General features: G+C 48.1%; 1 protein-coding gene across 1 annotated transcript in view; it reads right to left on the bottom strand.

Annotated features, from left to right (window-relative positions):
* Positions 1-23,312, bottom strand: part of SNX30 (sorting nexin family member 30) — a 51,355-nt gene that overhangs the window by 12,751 nt on the left and 15,292 nt on the right. Inside the window, exons 2-6 of the mRNA XM_035140935.2 lie at positions 20,274-20,462; positions 16,634-16,744; positions 15,181-15,339; positions 13,373-13,568; positions 5,622-5,821 (exon numbers count right to left, since the gene is read on the bottom strand). Coding sequence (XP_034996826.1) covers positions 5,622-5,821; positions 13,373-13,568; positions 15,181-15,339; positions 16,634-16,744; positions 20,274-20,462 — 855 coding nt within the window. The remainder of the gene's footprint in view (positions 1-5,621; positions 5,822-13,372; positions 13,569-15,180; positions 15,340-16,633; positions 16,745-20,273; positions 20,463-23,312) is intronic.

The raw sequence follows: 23,312 nt of genomic DNA, 5'->3' as shown, positions 1-23,312 counted from the left end.
CTAAATACTTTGGCTTTGAGATAGCAAGCACATCCCCTGAAATGCTATTAAAGCAATTCTGAATGGCTGGTGCTCACTCTCAGGTTTGCTACCTACCTCTAAACTTTAAAGATATGGTGAGGGTAGGATCTAGCAAGCAACATATGAATCAGATCGCATATACAGGCAGCCCTGCCTAGCAGCTATCACTGAAACTGTTCCAAGAGGTTTTGCAGTTACAAGGTTTGGTTTTATTGGCTTGTGGGCAGGAGAGGCGTCAACAAATGTGCAGAACAACTTGTTATTCGCCCATCAAAACCCATTTCGCCCAGTTATGCTTTTCAGCAATAAATTTATTTGGAAACCATTTATATAAAGGCAGCGGAAGGAAACCGTCTTAAAGAAGCACCTTTTCATTCATGTGAGCCAGCAAACTGCAGCGCAACAAATAAAGGGCAGCTATTTCACAGCCCTTTTTTGGACATCCTATCTGACAATCATAGGGTCTCTGTCTGTGGGGGATACAGGGGACGCAGGTGGCACTGTGGTCTAAACCACAGAGCCTAGGGCTTGCCGATCAGAAGGTCGGCGGTTCGAATCCCTGCAACAGGGTGAGCTCCCATTGTTCGGTCCCTGCTCCTGCCAACCTAGCAGTTCAAAAGCACATCAAAGTGCAGTAGATAAATAGGTACCGCTCTGGTGGGAAGGTAAACTGCGTTTCCGTGCACTGCTCTGGTTCGCCAGAAGCAGCTTGATCATGCTGGCCACATGACCTGGAAGTTGTACGCCGGCTCCCTCAGCCAGTAAAGTGAAATGAGTGCCGCAACCCCAGAGTCATTCGCGACTGGACCTAACGGTCAGGGGTATTTTTACCTTCACCTTTATCTGACAATGACATCCCTAACCCAAACAGAACTTTTCAGTACTCCAGTGATGCCAAAGTCTTTCTTCAAATCATGGGACCGTTCTGATCAGATACGTTAACTGCAGGGGTTGTTTTTAGCTGCTCTGTGTGCAAATCTGACACTGAAAAGGAAGGCAGGTAGGTAAATCTAGTGCTGAAGTTTCTTTAAACCTGGCCATAATATCACCTACCAATTTTGTGATCCATTCAATAGCTGAAAGATATGCACTTAACTGCTGATGTGATCCAATAACTTAGGATGTGTGACATCTCTAGCATGAATGCTTTTTGCAATTTAAAAGGCACAGCTTTATTTGCTCTGGGAGAATCACAGTAGTGTGCAACATTTTCCTATAGTTATTAGAGAGGTAGAGAAGCCCTTCCAATTGAACAGGTATTTCTGCTTTGGTGTAGGTATGTAAAAATGCTAATAAACTAGCTGCCTTCGGCTAAAAGAAATCTGCCTGCAGAATATGTGGAGATTCAAACTTACGGTTTAATCATTAATATATTGCGTTTGAAAGGCACATGGCTAGCAAACAGACAGGACTGGGACAATACACATTTGTTTGCCGACAGAAAGAAAAGGTCTGCAGGATTTTAAATAGGCGTAACCAGTGTTAGAAGGGATGTGGGTGGCGCTGTGCTCTAAACCACAGGGCCTAGGGCTTGCTGATCAGAAGGTCGGCGGTTCAAATCCCCACAATGGGGTAAGCTCCCGTTGTTCGGTCCCTGCTCCTGCCAACCTAGCAGTTCGAAAGCACGTCAAAGTGCAAGTAGATAAATATGTACCACTCCAGTGGGAAGGTAAACGGTGTTTCTGTGTGCCGCTCTGGTTCGCCAGAAGCGGCTTAGTCATGCTGTGGAACGCCCTCCCACCAGATGTCAAAGAGAAAAACAACTACCAGACTTTTAGAAGACACCTGAAGGCAGCTCTGTTTAGGGAAGCTTTTAATGTTTAATATACTATTGTGTTTTAATATTCTGTTGGAAGCCGTCCAGAATGGCTGGGGAAACCCAGCCAGATGGGCGGGGTTGTTGTTGTTTAGTCGTTTAGTCGTGTCCGACTCTTCGTGACCCCATGGACCATAGCACGCCAGGCACGCCTGTCTTCATATTATTATTATTACTAGTATCTTGAAGCCCGTTAAAATAACGGGTGCTAGAGCACGTGTCTCGGCAGCGGCAGCAGCAACGGTGGAGAAGCCGGGGCCGGGGCGCCGCCTCCTCGTCCAGTCTCCCCCTCACACACACGCACAGGGCTTGCCACTGGCGGCAGCGGCGCAACTTCCCCGTCACGGAGCGAGGGAGCCCAGAGGGGCGCCCAGCGGGGCTCCGCTCCCATAAAGAGGCGCGGCGGCAGCAGCAACGGCCGCCCGAGCCCTCAGCCCAGGGGAAAGGCGGGAGAGATAAAGGGGCGCAAGCGCCTCCCTCCACGTCCCCCCTCCCTCTCTCCCTCTCACACACACGCACAAACCTCCTCCCATTCACCTCTGCCGGCCTCCACCCTCACTTCCCCGACACGCCCTGCCTCCCTCAGCCGGCACCGAGGCGCTACGCCAGGGAGGAGAGGCTCCTTCCCCGCCCTGGCCTGGTTTGGCTGGAAGCAGCACCGGGGGGAGGAGCGTAGGGGGGAAGGGGGAAAAGGCAGCCGCCTCCTCCTCACGCTTTAGCGCAAGTGCAGTGAGGCGCTGTCCGGCCGAGAGCGGCAGTTGGAGGAGGCAGAGGGATGGGGGGGGGAGTGTGTGTGTGCGCGTCCAGTCTCTTCGTCCAGTCCCTGTGTCCGTGGGGCACATGCGCAGTGGCGCGGACACAGGGACACAGGGAATCTGGACGCAGAGACACAGGGACTTTATTATATAGGATTATGGTCACATGACCCAGAAGCTGTCTGCGGACAAACGCCGGCTCCCTCAGCCTATAAAGCGAGACGAGTGCACAACCCCAGAGTTGTCCACAACTGGACCTAACAGTCAGGGGTACCTTTACCTTTAACCAGTGATAGAAACTGAGATAGGAAAGCTAGGAGCTAAACGACACCTTAAACCTAGGTTCTGAGCGCAACAACGGAATGTCTGGGTGTGCTTTTTTGATAACAAGAATACAAAGCAGAAAATGATAAAATATTGTGTTCATTTTTACATGGTCTAGTCCTTCCCCTGCCCACCCCCTTAATATTCTTAAGAGGGTCCCTTCTCCAGTCTTCAGAGAGTAACTGGAAGTGGGGAGGCAGAAAAAGGCCCTCCTTTCCTTCCACTCTGCAGTTTTAATCTGAAATCTTAGGTGAAGCACTGTGTCCAGAGCTCAGAAACTGCTTGCACTAATGAAATTCCCTGTCGCAAAATACGCCTAGAACAATGGGAGTTTCGAACACTGGGTGTAACAGGCCGCTTCCAGGTGTTATGGGGACTGATTAGCCATGAAGATGGGATATTACTTTCTTCTGCAAACCTGCTGCGACGAATGTCCCAATCTCTATTAGTAAAATGCGACACAGGAATCCAGAGGTGAAGCCACCCACACTCTTCTCCCGCCTCCTCCAAATAAACCCCTTTATTCTTGTGGGTTTATAAGAGACTCTCCTTCCAGCTCACGTGGCCTGGTATCAAAGAAAAACTCTAGGCTGTTTGATAGAATAACCTCCTGCCACCAGTAAAGGGTCTCTCTCGGCTTGATTCCCCCTACTGCAAAAGTTTGCCCTTTCCATGCTGGCAACTTGTTGACACCCCAGGTTATCTTTCTAAGCCTCCTCAGTGTTACCTCTTTTCCTGAGGTAAGTTTTGTCCTCTAATGAGTTACCACTTCTGTGAGTCCTGATACCTTGCTGGAAAAATAATGACGATACTTCTGGGCACAAAAGAGAAGAATTTTATTAACCTTAGAACATAGTTGTTCCTTTAATGTTTCATGTGTTTATAAGCTACGTTTCGGTTGTAGATAATCTCTGTCAAACGTTTAACATCGAGCCTTCCTGAACCTCATCTAGATCCCCACTATCCTGGCCTCTCAACTTTCTTCTTCACACCTACCCACTCCCTCTCCCTCTCCTCAACTGACAAAACCGCTGCTCCCTCCTTTTAAACTGGGAACAGTCCCGCCCCCACCAGAATGTTATGTCAGTCAGGCTAGAGGTGGATTAACTCTTTTCCAGCCAGGTAGGAATAAATATTTCAAAACCGTGTCAATCCGTTACACCTGCATATCCCCTTGCCCTGTAATTGTTCTTCTCTTCTTACCATCATGGTGCAGCCTTCACTGCTTTGAGAAGTCGCATGTGGCCGCTGTATGAAAGGGGTTGCCCAAATGTCTCTCTAATGCACCGATTATGATATATAACCTGTGGGAAGTTTCACAGGGCCTGCTATGTATCATTTTCATGCTGACTTGCTATTACAAGGAGTAGGAACTGTTAGGATGATATAAAGCATTCTGGGCACAGTTAGTACAAACAGTTCCCCAAGGAATGCTTGGATATTAGGTAAATGGGGTTAACGGTTGGGCTTTTTTGGTGTGTGTGTGTGTGTGTGTGTGTGTGTGTGTGTGTGTGTGTATATATATATATATATATATATATATATATATATATATATATGCCTGAGCAGCTGAAAGCATGCAGAGGAATTCTCGTGGGTGCAGTGCAGTCAGCTGCCGTCTCCTGTCCCTTGAGAAATTACAACTTTGTACAGCTTTAAGAAATCCCCTACCATTGTACCGGTATCAATACATTGGCTTCAATGTTTGTAGAACAACAGATAATGAATAATATGTAACTATGCTTTGGGGGGTGGGCAGAACTTTTTAATTTTCTGTATTCTTGTCACAAGGCTAACACCACCATGGATACACACACACACACACAGGTATACTCTGGAGGTAAGGATTTTCAAGTATTTGGTATGCTAGCGAACTCACCTGTCATCTATGGGGGCTACACATTGCCCCTCTGCTAACCATGCTTAGCCAGAATTGAGAGGCAGCACCTGCAACCTGCACTCCATCCCACACCTAGAAAAAAGATTATTACATCTTCTATCCTCAATCACAGCTAACATTACTACTACGTAATATGGTCGCACCCAGATTCATCATGGTTAGGGCTAGCAAAGTGTGGCAGTAAGTCAGGATCTGAAGAACTGCAGGATGAAAATCAATTTCAGAGGCTATGTTGCAATGAACCCTGGTTAAGAACCAACATCACACTATGGCAATCAGCTTGCCAGACAGGACAATCCTGCCCCCCCTTCCCCAACACGCTGCTCTGGATGGAGTTTCTATAAGTTGTCAGTTATACCTTCAATTTAACCCAGTAGCAAAGCAGCAACCAGAGGAGTTCCTTCAAGATCCGTGTTACGTGGTCCTAACTGGCTGAACCATTCAATAGCCAGAAAGACGAAGTCAAATGTCTGCCATATTAAAAGAGGGACGGTGGAATTTGTTCCAGGGGAGGAACCACATCCTTTCTGGGAATAGTTCTGACTTTGCTAACCAAGATTAGCAGGAAGCCAGTGTTACATCTGCCTGAGCTCCATGATTTTGAACGCTTGGGGTAATTTATCTGTATATATAATTTCTGGAACCATTTTGTGTCAAAATGGCAGCTGCAGGTAGAAGAGGCCACACAGAGATCTCCTGAAGGGGATGCAGTAGTTTTATGCCCACAAAATGTCCACATGCTGGCATTTCTGGGAAAGCTGTTTTCCTAGATACAAACACCTGCCTGCCACAAATCCCAGGTTACCTTCATGGACTCCGAGTACAGCATATACTCTCTTAGGACAGGAAGGAAGTCTTCGGTCATGTCTTCGCTGAGTTCCTCAAGTGCCGTACAGCAATTCCCAATGCAGGCAGACACTCCTTCAAGAGGCTCCGACAGCTCTTTCTCTAACCCACTCCAGGTTGAGTAAACAGGACCATACTCTCGGAGCTCCACAAGGTATTCTGCAAGAGAACGATGCTATGAAAACAAAAGGCAGGAAAGTTCTGGTTTCTGGGTTTTGAGAAGGCACCAGAGGGTTTGTGAATTGGTTTTGAAAGTCACCAAGCCTAACTTTCAGATCAGAAACTTATTGTTTCCTTATTGTTATAAGGAAAATGACAATGATAAAATTGTCAGAACCTACAAAGGAAGGTCTAGGACCTTTGGGTAATTGCTGTAAGCATCTTGTTACAACTTAAGATGCAGGAGGACAAAGAACAACAAAGAGGAATTTAGCCATTCTGAATGCACACTCCATACATTTTTATTTCCCTTTTTCAATTAAATTTTATTAAGTTTCAACATTTTAAAAATATACAATCTGTGAGGGACAGGGGATATCGCGAAGTCCCTCCCCTCCTGAGTTCAAGCCCGTCCCCGAGCAAAGGGGAAAGCAGGGAGAGTTCCGATTCCAGTGGGGAAGCAGGAAGTCGTGTCCGAGGCTCAGGCAAGGTAGAGGAGCCAGGGTCCCAGGTGGGACAGGAAGGGGCAAGTAAGGGGGGAAGACCCATCCCCCCAACTCCAGAATTACGCAGGAAGAGGAGGGGCAAGAGGATGGGTCTGCCAAAGCTTTTGTGTTGGAGAAAGACGCGCCAAAAGCCATTAGGAGGTTCTGAAACCGACTGACAACATCGCTCCGTGTAAATAGCAATGACTTGAGCACTGTAAATACGCAGCACCAATAAAAGAATAAAATGCAGAGCTGCGTAGCGTCGTTACTCTGAAGTAGTCCACTCCGGCCACTGTGACAGCAACCTCCTAATCATTTTTGGGCTACTTTGGAGTTGCCGGGATGAGCGTGTCAGAGGCGGAGAAGTGGCGGCAGATCGCTGAGCAAGCCCAGCTAGAACTGCAACAGCTGTCGCTGCAGGCGCAGGGAGAATTGAAGGCAGCTAAAGAGGAGACTAAGAAGGTCCAGGACGACCGGCTACAACTTGCGGAACAGGTGAGAGAGCTCCAGGAAAAAGAGCAGCATTTAAGGGCGGTGGCGGTAGACCTCCAAAACAAGCTGGATGCAGAGAAAAACAAGGCGGGAGGGGCACCCCAAGTCCAAGTGCTGCCAGGAAGGAGAGCCGGGACCCTAGTAAGCAAGTTCAATGGAGACCCGAAGGAGTTTCAGGGCTTTGAGACTGAGATTGTGTATGCTCTTGAGCTGCACCACGATGAGTTCCCTGATGATGAGCACAGAGTAGCGTTTATTGTGGAGCACCTTACAGGGGCGGCCAGGGAGTGGCTAAGACCGTTAATTGCAACAAGGAATCCTTGCATGAAGAATGTCAAACTATTTCTAGAAGGTTTGAAAACGATGTATTCGTCCGATAGTCATATGGACCAGACTAAGGAGGAACTTCATAATTTACGCCAAGGAAATATGACAGTTCGCGCGTATTGGGCGAAATTCACCATGCTGGTGCACAGATTGGGGTGGGATCTGGAGTCTGCCCCAATGCAAGCGGCGTTTTACTTGGGGTTGCATGAGGAGGTGAAGGATGAGCTCTCGAGAGGTCCAAAGCCCAGTAATATGGATCAACTGAGCAAAGCGGCTCTGGCGGTGGGGGTGAGGCAGGAATCCAGATGGAGCGACAAGCAAGCAACGCGCGCAAAGCGGGCTTGGTTCCCACGGTCGCAGGAGAAGCCACTCCCTCAACAACCCTTTCAAGCCACGCCTGGGGCCAGTCAGGACCAGGAACCCATGCAGATTGATAGCGCGCGCGCGCGGGCTTTTCAAACCCCAGCGGCGCCAAGACGCAAGGAGGGAAGGGGTGGGAATTGCTTTCTCTGCAACTCCCCCCAGCATCTCGTCAGAGACTGCCCACATCGCAGGGAGTGGCAAGGAAAGGCGGGAACGGTTGTGCCCTCCCCCACTGACGCAGCACCACAGCAGGGAAACGGGAAAGCCTGGCTGCAGGAGACAAGGGGCGGCAGCCAGGCACAGTCAGCAGACAACAGCCCCAGCCCACCCACCCGCACAGAGAGGAGCAGAGCCAGCCCACCCCTCCCAGAGCAGGAGTGGTTCTAGAAGTGACGCTCACGCTCCCAAATGGCTATCCATTGACGGTCCTCGCCCTAATTGACAGTGGTGCCTCAGCCAACTTCTTCTCGAGAAACTTTGCAGAAGAGCACCAGATCCAGCTTCTGCAGCTGGATTTTCCTCTGCACGTGGCAACCATTGACGGCAGAGAGCTGCTGGGAGGGGCCATCACTCATCAAACCCCCCCCATGAGAATGACGGTTGGAAGGCACTCAGAGACACTGGCATTCAACGTCACCACCATCTCAGACCCCCCAATCGTTTTGGGCATGAGCTGGCTGGCGCGCCACGACCCCTCCATAAGTTGGCATCAGAGGTGCATCACTTTTGGATCGGACTTTTGCCTGGAACATTGCATGCAGCACCATCCAGGGGAGGGGCCTCCGATAGCCACGGTGGCCACCATGCACGTCAAAGGGGGTGAGGCGATACCCAAACCATACTGGGACCTGCAGGAGGTCTTCAGTGAAGCGGAGTCCGACCACCTGCCCCCACACAGGCCTTTTGACTGCCAGATCAACCTGGTGCCTGGGGCAACTATACCCCCAGCCAAGCTGTACGCCATGTCAGACCAGGAACTGGAGGATCTGCGCGCTTTTATCGACAAGAACCTCAAGCGGGGGTTCATCAGAGAAAGCAAGGCAGCAGGGGGCAGCCCGGTCTTCTGGGTGGACAAGAAAGACACGCAACAGCGCCGTCTTGTGGTGGATTTTAGACGGCTGAATTCGGTGACAGAGCCAGTGGCTTTCCCCATGCCCAGAGTGGATGATCTCCTGACAGCGGCACGCAGAGGCAAGATTTTCACCAAGCTAGACCTGAGGGGGGCGTACAACTTGATCAGGATCCGGGAAGGCGATGAGTGGAAAACCACGATGTTCACGCCTCTGGGCTCTTTTGAATATCTGGTGATGCCCTTCGGGTTGCAAGGGGGCTCAGCATGCTTCCAGGCCTTCATGCACCACGTCCTGGGGTCCCTACTCTTCAGGAAATGCTTGGTCTTTCTGGATGACATCCTTATTTACTCCAACGACCCAGTGCAGCACGTGAAGGACGTCAGGGAGGTGTTACAGCGCCTGAAGGAGAACCACCTGTATGTGAAGCTGGAGAAGTGCAAGTTTCACACCAAGGAGGTGGACTTCCTGGGCTACAAGCTGTCAGACAAGGGGCTGGCAATGGACAAGGACAAGGTGCAGACCATCCTGGACTGGCACAGCCCCAGGACGCGCAAAGATGCCCAACGCCTACTAGGCTTTGCCAACTTCTACAGGAAGTTCATCAAGAACTTCTCTCGAGTTACGGCTCCCATCACTGACTGCCTGAGAGGCAAGCAGAAGTTCAGGTGGACACCAGAGGCGCAAGCAGCGTTCGAAAGCCTCAAGAGGGTGTTCGCCTCAGACCAGAACCTGTTCCACGTGGTTCAGGACGCGCCCCTACGCATTGAAACCGATGCTTCTGATAAGGCTGTGGGCGCCATTTTGTTGCAACTGGACGCCAACAGAGAGTGGAGACCCTGTGCCTTCTTCTCCAGGAAGTTGACCCAGCCCGAGCGAAACTACACAGTTTTTGATCGGGAACTTCTTGCGATCCACGCGGCGTTCCAGCACTGGAGACACTTCCTGGTGGGCGCCAAGCACCCCATCCAGGTGTGCACAGACCACAAGAACCTGGAGTTCTGGAGAACTGCCAGGGTGCTCAACCAGCGGCAGATACGGTGGGCGGAGTTCTTCTCGAACTTCAACTTCTCCATACACTACATCCCAGGAGAGCAGAATGTCAGGGCGGATGCCCTCTCCCGCAAGCCAGAGTACATGGAGGAGGAGGCGCCACCAGCCCCAAGGCACATTTTCCCCCCGTCGGCATGGTCCTGCGGAGCAGCAGTGGTGAGCGAGGCAGAACTCACAGCACTGACGGCAGCGGATGAATTTGCCAACCGCATCTTCAGAGAACTGAGAGGGGGGAGGGAGCAGGCAAAAGACTTTGCAGAACGCAGAGGGCTGCTTTTCTACAAGGGTGCGCTGTACCTACCCACCACCCAGCTTCGACGTACGGTCCTCAAGCAGATGCACGACAACCCTACAGCGGGGCATTTTGGAAGGGACAAGACCACTCACCTAGTCATGAGACACTTCTGGTGGCCAGGGGTGAGGGAAGATGTTCGAGACTATGTAAGGGGCTGTACCACCTGCCAGCGGGCGAAGGTGGTCAGAGCAGCGCCACCAGGGTTGCTGGAGCCCTTAGCCACACCACACAGGCCGTGGGAAGTGGTGTCCATGGACTTCATCACAGATCTGCCTTCGTCCAGGGGTAAGACTGCAGTGTTGGTGGTGGTGGACCTCATGTCCAAAATGTGTCACTTTATACCGTGTGCCAGGGCAGTCTCGGCAGAAGAGACAGCCAAACTGTTTGTTGATCACATTTTCAGACTGCATGGATTACCTTTAAGGGTTATTTCGGATCGTGGCCGCCAATTTGTTTCCAGGTTCTGGCGGCGGCTCATGAACCTCCTGCAGGTGGAGGTCAGCTTGTCGACGGCTAGACACCCGCAGACCAACGGACAAGCGGAGAGGGTCAACGCCATTCTGCAGCAGTACCTGAGATGCTACGTCAGCCAGCGGCAAACGGACTGGGTGGATCGCTTGCCACTAGCAGAATTTGCCTACAACAATGCAGTGCACGTCTCCACAGGGGTGTCGCCCTTTAAGGCCAATTACGGGCGCGACCTCAGATCTTTCCCAGAGAGGGAGAGGGAGGAGGAGGAGGAGGGCCCACAGGCTGAGGATTGGGCAGAGGAACTGGAGACGGTGCACCAGCAGCTCAGAGAACACTTGGAGAGGGCCAAGGAAGCGTACAAAAAGGGGGCAGATCGCCACAGGCGACAAGGGGAGGTCATCAGGGTGGGGGACAAGGTGTGGTTGTCCTCGGAGGGCCTTCCCACCAGAGGGAGGTGCAAAAAGCTGGCACCCAAATGGCTGGGCCCCTTCACTGTCACGCAACAGGTCAACCCGGTGGCATACAGGCTGGCACTGCCAGAGGACATGAGGGTGCATCCAGTGTTTCATAGATCGCTGCTGTCGCCGTACAGGGAAAGCAGCAGGCTCAGAGACAGCGAACAAACCCCCGAGGGAGGGGGGGAGAGGGAAAGCAGGGAGCAACTCAATGAGGCCACGGCCATCCTGGATTCAAGGTGGGGGGTGGGGGGCCTGGAGTACCTCATGGCATGGGAGGATGCTCCACCGTCCCAGAATGAATGGGTTCCCGCCACTCAGATACAGGAGGAATTCTTGGTGGAAGAATTTCACGCCCTCTTTCCCCACAGACCCAAGCCCTGGCACATGGAAAGGGAGGGGGAGGAGGGGGAGGCACGGGAGAACAGCTCACCATGGCGCTGGGAAGCGGAGTTTGAGGAACCAGAGGATGAGGTATGGGTGTCGCCAAGATCCACCCAGTCAGAGGAAGGAGCAGATTGGCAAAACATTTTTACCCCCACCAGCTCTGACGCCACGGACTTTTTGGGATTCCCGTCCTCCCAGGCGGAAGGGGGGGGCTCGCAGGACTGGGGGGAGGTGTTCACACCAACGGGCTCGGAGAGCACCGAGTTTTTAGGCTTCCAGTCGTCACCGACACATGGGGGGGGCCTGGGGAGGGGTGAAGGAGAGCTTGGGAGGGGGGTGGATGTGAGGGACAGGGGATATCGCGAAGTCCCTCCCCTCCTGAGTTCAAGCCCGTCCCCGAGCAAAGGGGAAAGCAGGGAGAGTTCCGATTCCAGTGGGGAAGCAGGAAGTCGTGTCCGAGGCTCAGGCAAGGTAGAGGAGCCAGGGTCCCAGGTGGGACAGGAAGGGGCAAGTAAGGGGGGAAGACCCATCCCCCCAACTCCAGAATTACGCAGGAAGAGGAGGGGCAAGAGGATGGGTCTGCCAAAGCTTTTGTGTTGGAGAAAGACGCGCCAAAAGCCATTAGGAGGTTCTGAAACCGACTGACAACATCGCTCCGTGTAAATAGCAATGACTTGAGCACTGTAAATACGCAGCACCAATAAAAGAATAAAATGCAGAGCTGCGTAGCGTCGTTACTCTGAAGTAGTCCACTCCGGCCACTGTGACACAATCCAAACACAATTTTGTCTTTTCTCAAATTTATCAACTTCCCCGTTTTCCATGAAGTTGTTGTTTCTCACCTTCTGCTGCACTATCTATTAAGTCATAACCACTACAGAGTTTGTGGAAGAATGGACACCTTTTTGGACTACTGAAAGAAATATTATAGTTTGATGAACTCGCGAGCAGAATTTGAGCTATGAGCAATAGAAGTAATTATACTTTTGATTCCATATGCAACACATATTCTGAAAGCGTATATACTGGGGATGGGAACCTATGGCATCCCAGACATAGCCAGACTACCGTGTTTCTCATATTTTAAGTCATCCCTACAAAATAAGCCATGGCAGGATTTTCCTGAGTTGAAGAAATATAAGACATACCCCAAAAATAAGCCGTAGTGGTGGGAGCAGGTCTGGATGGCGCCATGGAAGAGGAAGATGCCTGTCAGCGCCCGGAACCAGCTGCTGCTGCCCCTCCAAAATGTCCAGCAGCATGCACCGCGCCAAGCGCTGACCCGGCGGCGGGACTGGCAAGAGCCGCAGTGCGTGCTGCTCCAAGCCCCGACCCGGCGGGACGCAGCAAGAGCCGCAGCGCGCGCTGCTCCGAGCCCCGACCCGGCGGCGAGACCCGGCAAGAGCCTCAGCGCGCGCCGCGTGGAGCCCCGACCCGGCGGGACCCAGCAGCGTGCCCTGCTGAAGCGCCGACAACGCGCACAGCAGCAGCCAGTTCCGGGCGCCGAGCCGCGACAGGAAGAGGAGGGACGCAGCGGGACGCAGCTACAATGACAAAAAACACCCGGCCGAGCCTTCATTGGCCGCCGCGGCTGCCACTCGCTGGTCCCTCCTCTTCCTGTCGCGCGCGCTGCAGATCCCGCCGGTCCCGCCGCTGGGTTGGCGCTTGGCGCTGGCGCTGCTCCAAGCCCCAACCCGGCGGCAGGACGCAGCAAGAGCCGCAGCGCGCGCTGCTCCAAGCCGGGATCCGGCAAGAGCCGCAGCGCGCGCCGCGTGAAGCCCCGACCCGGCGGGACCCAGCAGCGTGCCCTGCTGAAGCTCCGACAACGCGCCCAGCAGCGCAGCAGCAGCCAGTTCCGGGCGCCAGACAGGGGAGGTACCATACTGTAATTTTTTAAAAAATAATAAGACACCCCCCGAAAATAAGCCATAGGCTTATTTTCTTGAGGAAAAAAAGATTATAAGACATGACTTATAATATGAGAAACACGGTATAATCCCCATTATGTTTGACCACCTGGCACTTTGGCTCAGCTGATGGGAGTTGGGAGTCCAGGCATTTTCTAGGGGGCCAGAGGTTCCCCCACTGCTGGCATCCAGCCTTTGCTAGCGGAGCAAGAGTTATAAAGAAAAGCTGCACATACTACTCACCTACTTCCTCCTTGATAATTCGCTGTGCTATTCTGTCAATGGTTCCAAGCTTCAGAGAAAAAGTATCTAGGTAGTCACCAATGGCAGCAAACTCCACCGGTCGACTTCTGAGTTTATAGCTTCCTGTGACATATTTTACTGATTCTCCCATCTTAGAAAGCAAGGCCATTCCCTGCTTTTTATAAGCATGAAGATCCTATGGGTGACAAGAGCAGCCAATTAGCTATTAGATTATGTTTATGTCTTCCAAATACAATCGTACCTTGGAAGCCAAATGCCGTGGGAGTCAAACGTTTTGCCTCCCGAATGCCACAAACCTGGAAGTGAGTGTTCCAGTTTGCGAACATTTTTTGTAACCCGAACATCCAACGTGGCTTCCGCAGCTTCCGATTGGCTGCAGGAGCTTCCTGCATCCAATCAGAAGCCGTGGCTTGGTTTCTGGACGTTCTGGAAGTCGAACGGACTTCCGGAACGGATTCTGCTCTACTTCCGAGGTACTATTGTATATTTGTTGGGGAAAGTAGAGTTTCAGTCTATTCTATTCTGTGGACTGCACAGAGTTACAGGCCCTTACAACCTGTGTTAATGCTCCAAAACTCCCATTAAGAGGCGTTGTTTTTTGCTTCTTCCAAAGGAAAAACATTTGCAGAAGTTACACTCTTAGGGCTGTGCTGAACTTAGGCCTCATCTGCATTTTGATGTATAACAACAACCAGAATCAAGCAGCAGAAGTCACACCAGGGCAGTAACATTGCACAAAGCAGATATTTATAACAGGTGAGGGAAGGAGGAAGAGAAACTATGCGACTTCCTACCAAAACATGTGGGGGCGGCTGACAGGTTAGATGACTTTCCTGTGGGCTTCCCAAATAAGTCTGATTAATCATTGAGGGAAACTGAATTCTAGAGTAGCCAAGCCTTTGGTCTGTTCACAGTAGGTTATCTTATTTCTGTTTGGTTCTCCCACCCACCCACAGCTCAGTCTTCTCTCTTTCTTGAAAGCAAACCTCTCCGTTTCCCCTGTATCCAATCTCTGTCCTAGCTGTTTGTTTGTTTGTTTGCATTTATATACTTCCCTATACCTGGAGGTCTCAGGGCGGTTCACAGAATAAAAACAAAATATAACACCACAAAATACGTAATCAAAATTAAAAACGACTACCGAATAAACCTCCTCCCTGCAAAAAAATAAAAATAAACACCCATATTTTAAAAGGGCATAGGATGTCAATTAAATCAACCAAAGGCCTGGTTGAAAATGAACGTTTTTGCCTGGAGCCTAAAGGTGTATAATGAAGGCGCTAGACCAGGCTTCCCCAAACTAAGGCCTGGGGGCCGGATGCAGCCCGCGAGGCTCTTTTATGCGGCCCCCGCCACCCACTGCTGCTGCCTGCTCTTAACAGTGCGGCTGCCCACTTCCGGGTTGCTGGAGCATCGGAAATAGCTTGCGCGCATGCACAAGCGTCATTTCTGGCGCGCTTCTGGGTCGGAAGAGGCCCATGTGCATGCGCACAAGCTATTTCTGGTGTTCCGGTGACCCGGAAGTGTGCTGGAAATCGTGAGTGCACACACGTATGGGTGCACGCTCCCACGTGCTACAGCCCACAGCGCAATTGGTGCTGGCGGCACCGGCCCTCGGCGACGTAAGTTTGGGGACCCCTGCGCTAGACTCTAGTGTGCTCTTTCAAATGCTAAGCTTAAGGCAAGCTGAAAAAGATATAAACATTGTTAAGCAATCTTTCATCGTTTTCTAAACAAAGGCTTCCACCTCTGAACACATCCATTGAAACACAGTTCGCTTTACTTACTTTGGCAGTAAGAAACACATGAAAGTGTTCGTTAAAAGAAAGCACAGGATGATCAGCAATCCTTTTCAAAAATTTATCCAAGGCCTTCCTCCTAGTCTCAACAAATTCTTCTGAAAAGCGATCAACAACTCCTTTGACCACAAATTTCTCTGGAAGAGGCTGGAAGGGAACAGGGGAAAAAAAATCTTAGAAGCTTAGGGGGACAAGAAAATCTCTATCCTCAAGCTTCGATGTTTTAGAAAATGTGCACGTTCAAGTTTTTCTTCCACTACAATAGTAAACAAAAGTTTTTTTAAAAAACCGAAGCAAATATTTTGTAACAGTATTTTCATAGTTCATCAGTGCACCGAGAGAGTTGGAGAGCACAGCACAGATGCTACGAGACATCACTGGGCCAGAAGAAACTGCTGACTTGCACCTTTTCACCTAAAAATAAGTTTAAGCAGTAATTGTTTCTGAAAGGAAGTCGAAGTAGTGTTCACCCATTCAGAGGAAGCTTTCTTGAAAGATGGATTTTTGAAGCTTCGCTGACTCGGAATGCATTCTGAGTAGCATCATGTTGTTGTTAGAGAGATCTAATGAAATAATATGCAGAATAAACCCACTTTAGTCAATGGGCTTAAGTATTTTAGGTCCATTGAATTCAATGGGTCTACTGTGGGTACAATGAATGTTTTATACCAACCAGTGAACCCAAATTAGGCAAACATGGAGCACAAACACACACAACCCGAAAGTGTTGGGCCAGGTAGCTTGTTAGCTGTGCAAGTCCCCCTACCCAAACATATTTTTGGGAGCATCATACCAGCAGACAATTCAGGAAGAACTGAGAAACATTACTTGTGGTGTGGCAGGTCTTTGAATCTTAGCCCACAGGAAGTGAGTAAGGGTTCTACATCAGAAAAGTTATTGTTGATCTAACATGCTGTTTCAGTAAATTTTTATCTGTTATTGTGTACTGTTTTCGGTTTTAATTAAATGCTACACACAATACTTCTGAAAAATAAAGAGATTTTTTTAAAATTAAAAGATACCACCACTATCATGTCATAATGGATGTATAACCTACACACATTATGATATTAGTAAAATTTAAAAAAAGTATTAGCTATTTGTAACTTTTTTTAAAAAAAATCCTGTTTTTCTTCTCCTTGAAGAAATCAAATTTAGCCACAGAGTAAGGATTCTGAGGATCAGAAAACAGTGCAAGTAAGCAGCTGCAATGTAGACCTGTAACGTCAGAATATATGAAGTATAAATTAGTTCAGGCAGAATTGTTTTGGAGTGTTCTGTTTTGCATTTCCCCCACAAAATAATTGAGGCAAGCGTTTTCTTTATCTCTCTTTCATTTTAAACACACCTTGAATCCATTGCTGCTGAAAAAGCAGAAATGTGCACTTCTTATAAGTGTATTATTTGTTCCAAAATATAGTGGCCCAGACTTACTACCTACGGGAATGAGATGAGTGGGTTGAGATTCCTCCAGTTTATTCCTGAGCCAGTCAAAATCCTGGTATCTTCGGCGCATGGAATACTCTGGCAAGTCAAACTCTGCACGTGTGGTCTAAGAATAAAAATGAAACAAAAGGGGAAAGCGAGCAAGAGAAATCAGCCAGGGTAAGTAAAAAAAATGCTTAAGTCACTAGTATTTGCATTATCTGTGTTGTTATTGTTATTATTGTTATTATTATTATTATTATTATTATTATTTTACCAAACGTTGACTTCTTTACTTGCTTGAAGCCAAATTTATCAGCCATACTTCAAGCCGAGCCATTCAAGCATTAGCAAAGAAACAAACAAATTTTATTTTCATATGCCTCTGGCAACTTAAGATGCGCAACCTGGGAATCAACTCAATATTGAATTTGGACAGGTGCCCTTTTTTTGAAAGCTCTTTTTATTAAAGCTTGAGGGGGGGAAGCAATATACAAAAGTTAACATCAAATATCAAGCATTTTTTTAAAACATAAAAACTAAGGGGCAGAAAATAAAGGGGAGGGCAAGGCAAGGCAAGGGAAGGACTTATTGGACAAGTGTCCGTATAGTTAAAGCTATGGTTTTCCCAATAGTGATGTATGGAAGTGAGAGCTGGACCATAAAGAAGGCTGATCGCCGAAGAATTGATGCTTTTGAATTATGGTGCTGGAGGAGACGCTTGAGAGTCCCATGGACTGCAAGAAGATCCAACCTATCCATTCTGAAGGAAAACAGCCCTGAATGCTCACTGGAAGGACAGGTCGTGAAGCTGAGGCTCCAATACTTTGGCCACCTCATGAGAAGAGAAGAATCCTTGGAAAAGACCCTGATGTTGGGAAAGATGGAGGGCACTAGGAGAAGGGGACGACAGAGGATGAGATGGTTGGACAGTGTTCTCGAAGCTACGAACATGAGTTTGACCAAACTGCGGGAGGCAGTGGAAGACAGGAGTGCCTGGCGTGCTATGGTCCACGGGGTCACGAAGAGTCGGACACGACTAAACGACTAAACAACAACAACAACAACAATGATGGATATGTCAACTTTTAGTTATTTGAATGGAACATTCCTTGAGGAATGGAAAAGGTAAAAGATAGCCTTAACATAGTAGCTGAGCCTATGAATTTTTTATATCTTTGATGGATGCATTCCCTTTTTTCCCTGGAAAATTAACACTTAGGGTTGTATCCCAACAAAGCTGTGTCGTTTTAGCACAAGAACTTTCCCTGCTTAATGGGAATTCCTCTCCTTGCAGCCCCTCTTAGCATCTCTATGTCCGACACTAAATTCATGCTTTGCTGGGGAAAACAAGAGCCAGCACACTGGAAACAACAACAACAACAACAACAACACTGTCTCTTCATGTTAATCTTGTTTCTATACCAATGGTTCTATCCAACATCCAACATCAGTCACATTTGGACATAACCCATTAAAATTAAAAGACATGACTAACTTAGGTCCTTTAATTTCAGGGGGACTCTTCTGAGTAAAACTTAGTTGGATACAACTAAAATTGAAGTATTTCACCCATAATGGAGACTGAAGTTCTTCAGGATAGATGGCAGCAAACTTGCTTTCCCCATTGTTCTACCACAAACTGGGCAGAATTGTTCAAAATGAATGGGAATATTTCTGAGGTGAATGCCAATATTCTCTACTCTCTCTTGCTTTTGCACACAACACCATCAAAAAACAAGCATACATTGCTTGTGAGTTTAGAGGCATTATCCAATACAAGGCACTTGTACTCATTTCACACAGAAGTATACAAGCAATAGAAATATTCATGGAGAGGGAGAATCGCATTCCACAAACTACAAATGCATGCAAGACTGTCGAACACCAGCAATGGCAGCACGACCTGGAAAATTCTTACATTCTTGTGGCAAGCAGAGTGGGGAGAGTGAAATAAGTTGCGTGCTCTCAACCATAGAGGCCCATAGCCCATGCCTACGAGAGAAAATTCTCTAAGCTAGTAGTGAGTCAAGAAAACTGTGGAACTTAGAAGTCAAAGAACTATCTTAAGCAAAAAACACAGCTCTGCAAATGTTATTAACCACACAATACAAAGTTCCACAAGTTCTCAGCGCTATGAGAAAGCCAAGTGGGTTTAATAAAGCAGATGACTAAAGCTCTCCCCAGGGATTCCTTGAAACTAGGAAGAAATCTGTAGATCTAACAGAATGTTTTAACACTTGCCACTTTAAACATTGGATTTTCCAGAGAAGCCATGACAGCTAAAGGCATACAATACAGATATTAAGCCATAAAGTGGGCATGACAGCTTCCTTTGATGCAATGTGCTAACCCATCCTAACTTGAATGGGTGAGAGGAGAGGCCTGTCACAAAGTATTTGGAAGTAAATGTGGACTACACACAATATCACCGCGAGCACGCACGCACACACACAAACAAACGAATGGTCCCAGTCTCAAATAAGGTGTATGAACAAGAAAGGAGATTCCAATTAAACATCAGAAAGAACTTTCTGACAGTAAGAGCTGTTTGACAGTGGAACGGTCTCCCTCGGGAGGTGGTGGGCTCTCCTTCCTTGGAGGTTTTTAAGCAGAGGTCGGGTGGCCATCTGCCATGGATGCTTTAGCTGAGATTTCTGCATTGCAAGGGGGTGGCCAAATGACTCCCCCCCCCAACCAACCAGGATCCCTTCCAACTCTACAATGCTATGATTCTATGAACCACAACTAAAGTGTGAGCTTACTGTGTAAAGCCAGTTGTGCAAAATAACCTTGAATGGGGTGGGTTTCATAAGGCGATCAATACAGAGGGAAAAGAGAAATATCCTGTAGGAAACACTTGATTTAGCAGTACATCTTAACCATGCTGCTTAGCAGTTCATGTCAGACAACCCATTTATCCTTGGTAATGCTGCCTATTTGCAGTTTGCACTCTGTGAGATAGAAATTGCTTCAGCAATAGCAAGGTTACAAGCAGAAAAGCTACTTAACTTGCAATGCTTAACAGCACTTCAAACATTAAAGATGGGCCACTGAAAAAACATTCTCTAGGACAATGCCTCTATTTTGCATCTGTTTGTCATATAAATATGCATTAGAGCTGGGCGATATCTGGTTTCCAACATCGTGATATATCACCAGCTAAACACTGTGATAAACTGATATATCACGATGTCTAAAATAACAATTGAGCTATATGGCATTGGCTGATTTTCCCAACATTGTGATTTTTGCATAGCACACACACACACATACATCAGAATTTGCAATATACTGCCACATCAAAAATTATGAAACAAATATCATGATATGGACGTCAAACTGGTTTTGGGTTATATATATCGCCCAGCCCTAACACACATTGTGATCTGCAATATATTGCCACGTCAAAAATCATGAAACTGATATCATGACATGGACTCCATACTGGTTTTGGACAATATATTGATATATTGCCCAGCCCTACTAGTGCCTGAACACTGCTACAGAAGAAAGAGTGTATCTACTCAGTGAGGTCTCATCCATGCACAAAAGATTCCAGCTACCAGTCTAGAAAACTAGCCTAGACCTGAAACGAAACAGAGAAGAGAGAGCTGAAAGCCACAATGCGCAGGAAGAAAGCTACATTGTATTACCTTGGTTGTGACCCTGTACGTGATATAAGTCTCCATCGTACAGACGTGTTTCTTGGGATCATCAACAGTGACAAAGAGGTCTCTCATCTCCCCATCCAAGTCATCATCCAGCTGCAGTCTGTTCAGAAGTGAGGAAGAAGAGGCTGGGCTTGAAGTGTCTACAGGAGTACCATTGGGCAGACTGAGGTCCTGGGGGGAAATGCAAAATGGCAGGTATGAAGGAGGAGGAGGAGGAAAACCAGCAGCAGAAAGAATCCATTTCTGATATTTAAAAGCATCACCCACACAGGCAGACTAGGTAAGAAGTTCAAAAAACCAATGCATTTTGCTGAACCCCCCATGCTTGACGAGCAATACTTAGCATGTATTTGCTTCATTGTTCAGCACTATAGAGCATGAGGCTCCTAATCCCAGGGTTTTGGGATCAAGCCTCACATGGGGCAAATAATTCCTGCCTTGCAGGGGTTTGGACAAGATGACCCTTGGGGGTCCCTTCCAACTCCACAATTCTACAATTCTATTAAATATGACTCTGTTGTGATCCTTACAATGACTCCCCACAACAGACTGAGGGAAGTCAGTTCATATTGGAGGAGAGTCAAACTATATACTGCCTCAGGGCCGGCCCTAAGGCAAGGCTGAGTGGCGCAATGCGCCGGGGCGCCGCGTTGCACCCGCGCTGCGCCCGCTAGACAGCCCGGCCACCCTCCCGCTCGCCCTGCTCCTTGCCTCCCGCCCGCCCGCCTGCCGCGGGTTCGAGTCCCAGCCTCAGCCTGGCGGGTCAGGTCAGGGGCATGAGAAGGAGAAGAGGCTGGGCGCTGCGCAGCACCGCCCCCCCAGCAGAGGCCTACACGCAGGAGGCGCCGGCGCCCCAGAGGACAACCAGGCATCCCAGCCCACCCGCTGCGGTGCCCGTGAACCCGGCCCACCCTCAGCGCCCGGCCCGCCCATGCCATGTCCCTCCTCTGCGTCCAGGGTAAGTTGGGGGGTGGCGGCGGAGGGACCTTTGCGCCACGGCGCTCGATGTGGTTAAGACGGGCCTATACTGCCTGCTTTGAACCACTACACTATGCAATACAGAAGTTCACAAAAACCAAGCCCAGGTTTTTTTATTTGACATAGGAGACATGAGAAAAGATGGCTTGATGAAACAGTTCGTGAAGGCATTGAATACTGAAGGTAAATATTTTCAAATACAAGCACAAATTGTTACCTGAATAACAGCAGCTTGTGTATATACTGTACCCAAGGGAATACATTTTTGCATACCTTCAACTGTACATTGATATACATGTCATGTTCATGCTATATAAGTCACTTACATTTATAACACTGGGAAACAATTTTTTTTTTGCATTGATACCTGCATATTGTACTACTTTGACCATGTGTTTAATAAAATATTGAATTCTTGCATTGCAAAAAATGAAGATTATGGTGAAAAGTGAAAAACATGAATTGCAAAAAAAAACTAGAGCTTACAGAACAAAACCGACTTCAGATATGAAATCAGCACGTTGAAATTAGGTTAGAACAACTGCAGGTGTCAATGCAACAAAAAATTTGTTCCCCAGCGAGATGTAACAGCATGAGGGGCTTCTGCAGATCCCAAGCAGTGTGAGAGTCTTTAGTTCAGGCATCCCCAAACTGCGGCCCTCCAGATGTTTTGGCCTACAACTCCCATGATCCCTAGCTAACAGGACCAGTGGTCAGGGATGATGGGAATTGTAGTCCAAAACATCTGGAGGGCCGAAGTTTGGGGATGCCTGCTTTAGTTCTTCTGGCTCGAAAGCCAGATTTTATTTAATGTTAGCTGCCATTTTTAGCCATAGCAATGAATGGAAGTGTCTAGTTCCGATCTCTCCCTTCATGACACCTGAGGCATTTGCTGATGTGTGGCACATAGGAAGCTGTCTTTTACAGTCTCTATCTGTGACTCTTTTTGGCCAGCCATGGCTGTCCGAATATAGTGACCCTGTTCATTTTGAAACCGAAAGTGGCAGCTACACTTTCCCATACTTTTTTTTGGGGGGGGGGAGGTGCAGCCCCCCCCCCAAAGTTACTGGTACTGAAATAAACTAACAGTGCAATTCAATGCAAGATGCATGAGTCAATAACTAACCTTCACTTGATGAAATATAGCCATTTTAAATATCAGTTGTGCATTTTGATTCAGCAGGTTTTAAAAGTAGAATTCAAAATTTGCAGGACTTGTAAGTTCACAAATGGAAAAGTTGGAAAGACCTGGCAGCCTCTGATCAAGTGTTTCCTGCAGTTCATGGCATTATTTTTCTAGAAAACCTAGCATGAGGGTAGTTTGTGGCAGAGAAAAACTGCACACTCCTTAATAGGGATAGCATGAAGACAAGGACACAGCCTTTAAATACACGAGTGATAAGCATCTGCTGTCCTCAAAGTTTATTTTGCGGTTTATTGTTTAGCAAAGAACATCTTTTGTGTGTATGTGTTTTCCAAGAATACATAACTTGGTGAGGCTTTTTCTCTTGTCCTCATTTGAACCTTGGGTAGCTTAATTTAAATAACAACTGGCATCAGACTCTTTCTTGTTTTTTTTGCTGTAAACATACTGCTTCAGTTACCAATGTAACTTTTTTGTGAAGATGGAGGCTTTCACATAGAAGGTATAGACTCGCAGGGGTCAGCAAACTTTTTCAGCAGGGGGCTGGTTCACTGTCCCTCAGACCTTGTGGGGGACCGAACTATATTTTGAAAATAAAAATAAAATTGAATGAATTCCTGTGCCCCATATAATGCACCAATTTTACAGAACTCCTGAGTCCTAAACCCTAGGCATTGGTCTCCTATCAGAGTCACAGTGCTCCCTATATTAATTTAGCACATTTTATAAGAGTGTATAATCAAGCGTGTGTGATTCAGATTTGACCCAACACTTCTTAGCAGTCAACTGAAGGTGGTGGTTATATATATATGAATTCTTGGACCTGCTTGTAGAAGAATTTGGGTGTTTTCTAAGTAACAAATGGTATAACTACATAGAACTGCATGGGGAGTACAAAA

Source organism: Zootoca vivipara, chromosome 16 (genome assembly GCF_963506605.1).
Source record: "Zootoca vivipara chromosome 16, rZooViv1.1, whole genome shotgun sequence".
Lineage (NCBI taxonomy): Eukaryota > Metazoa > Chordata > Lepidosauria > Squamata > Lacertidae > Zootoca > Zootoca vivipara.
This window is presented reverse-complemented; position numbering and strand designations above follow the sequence as displayed.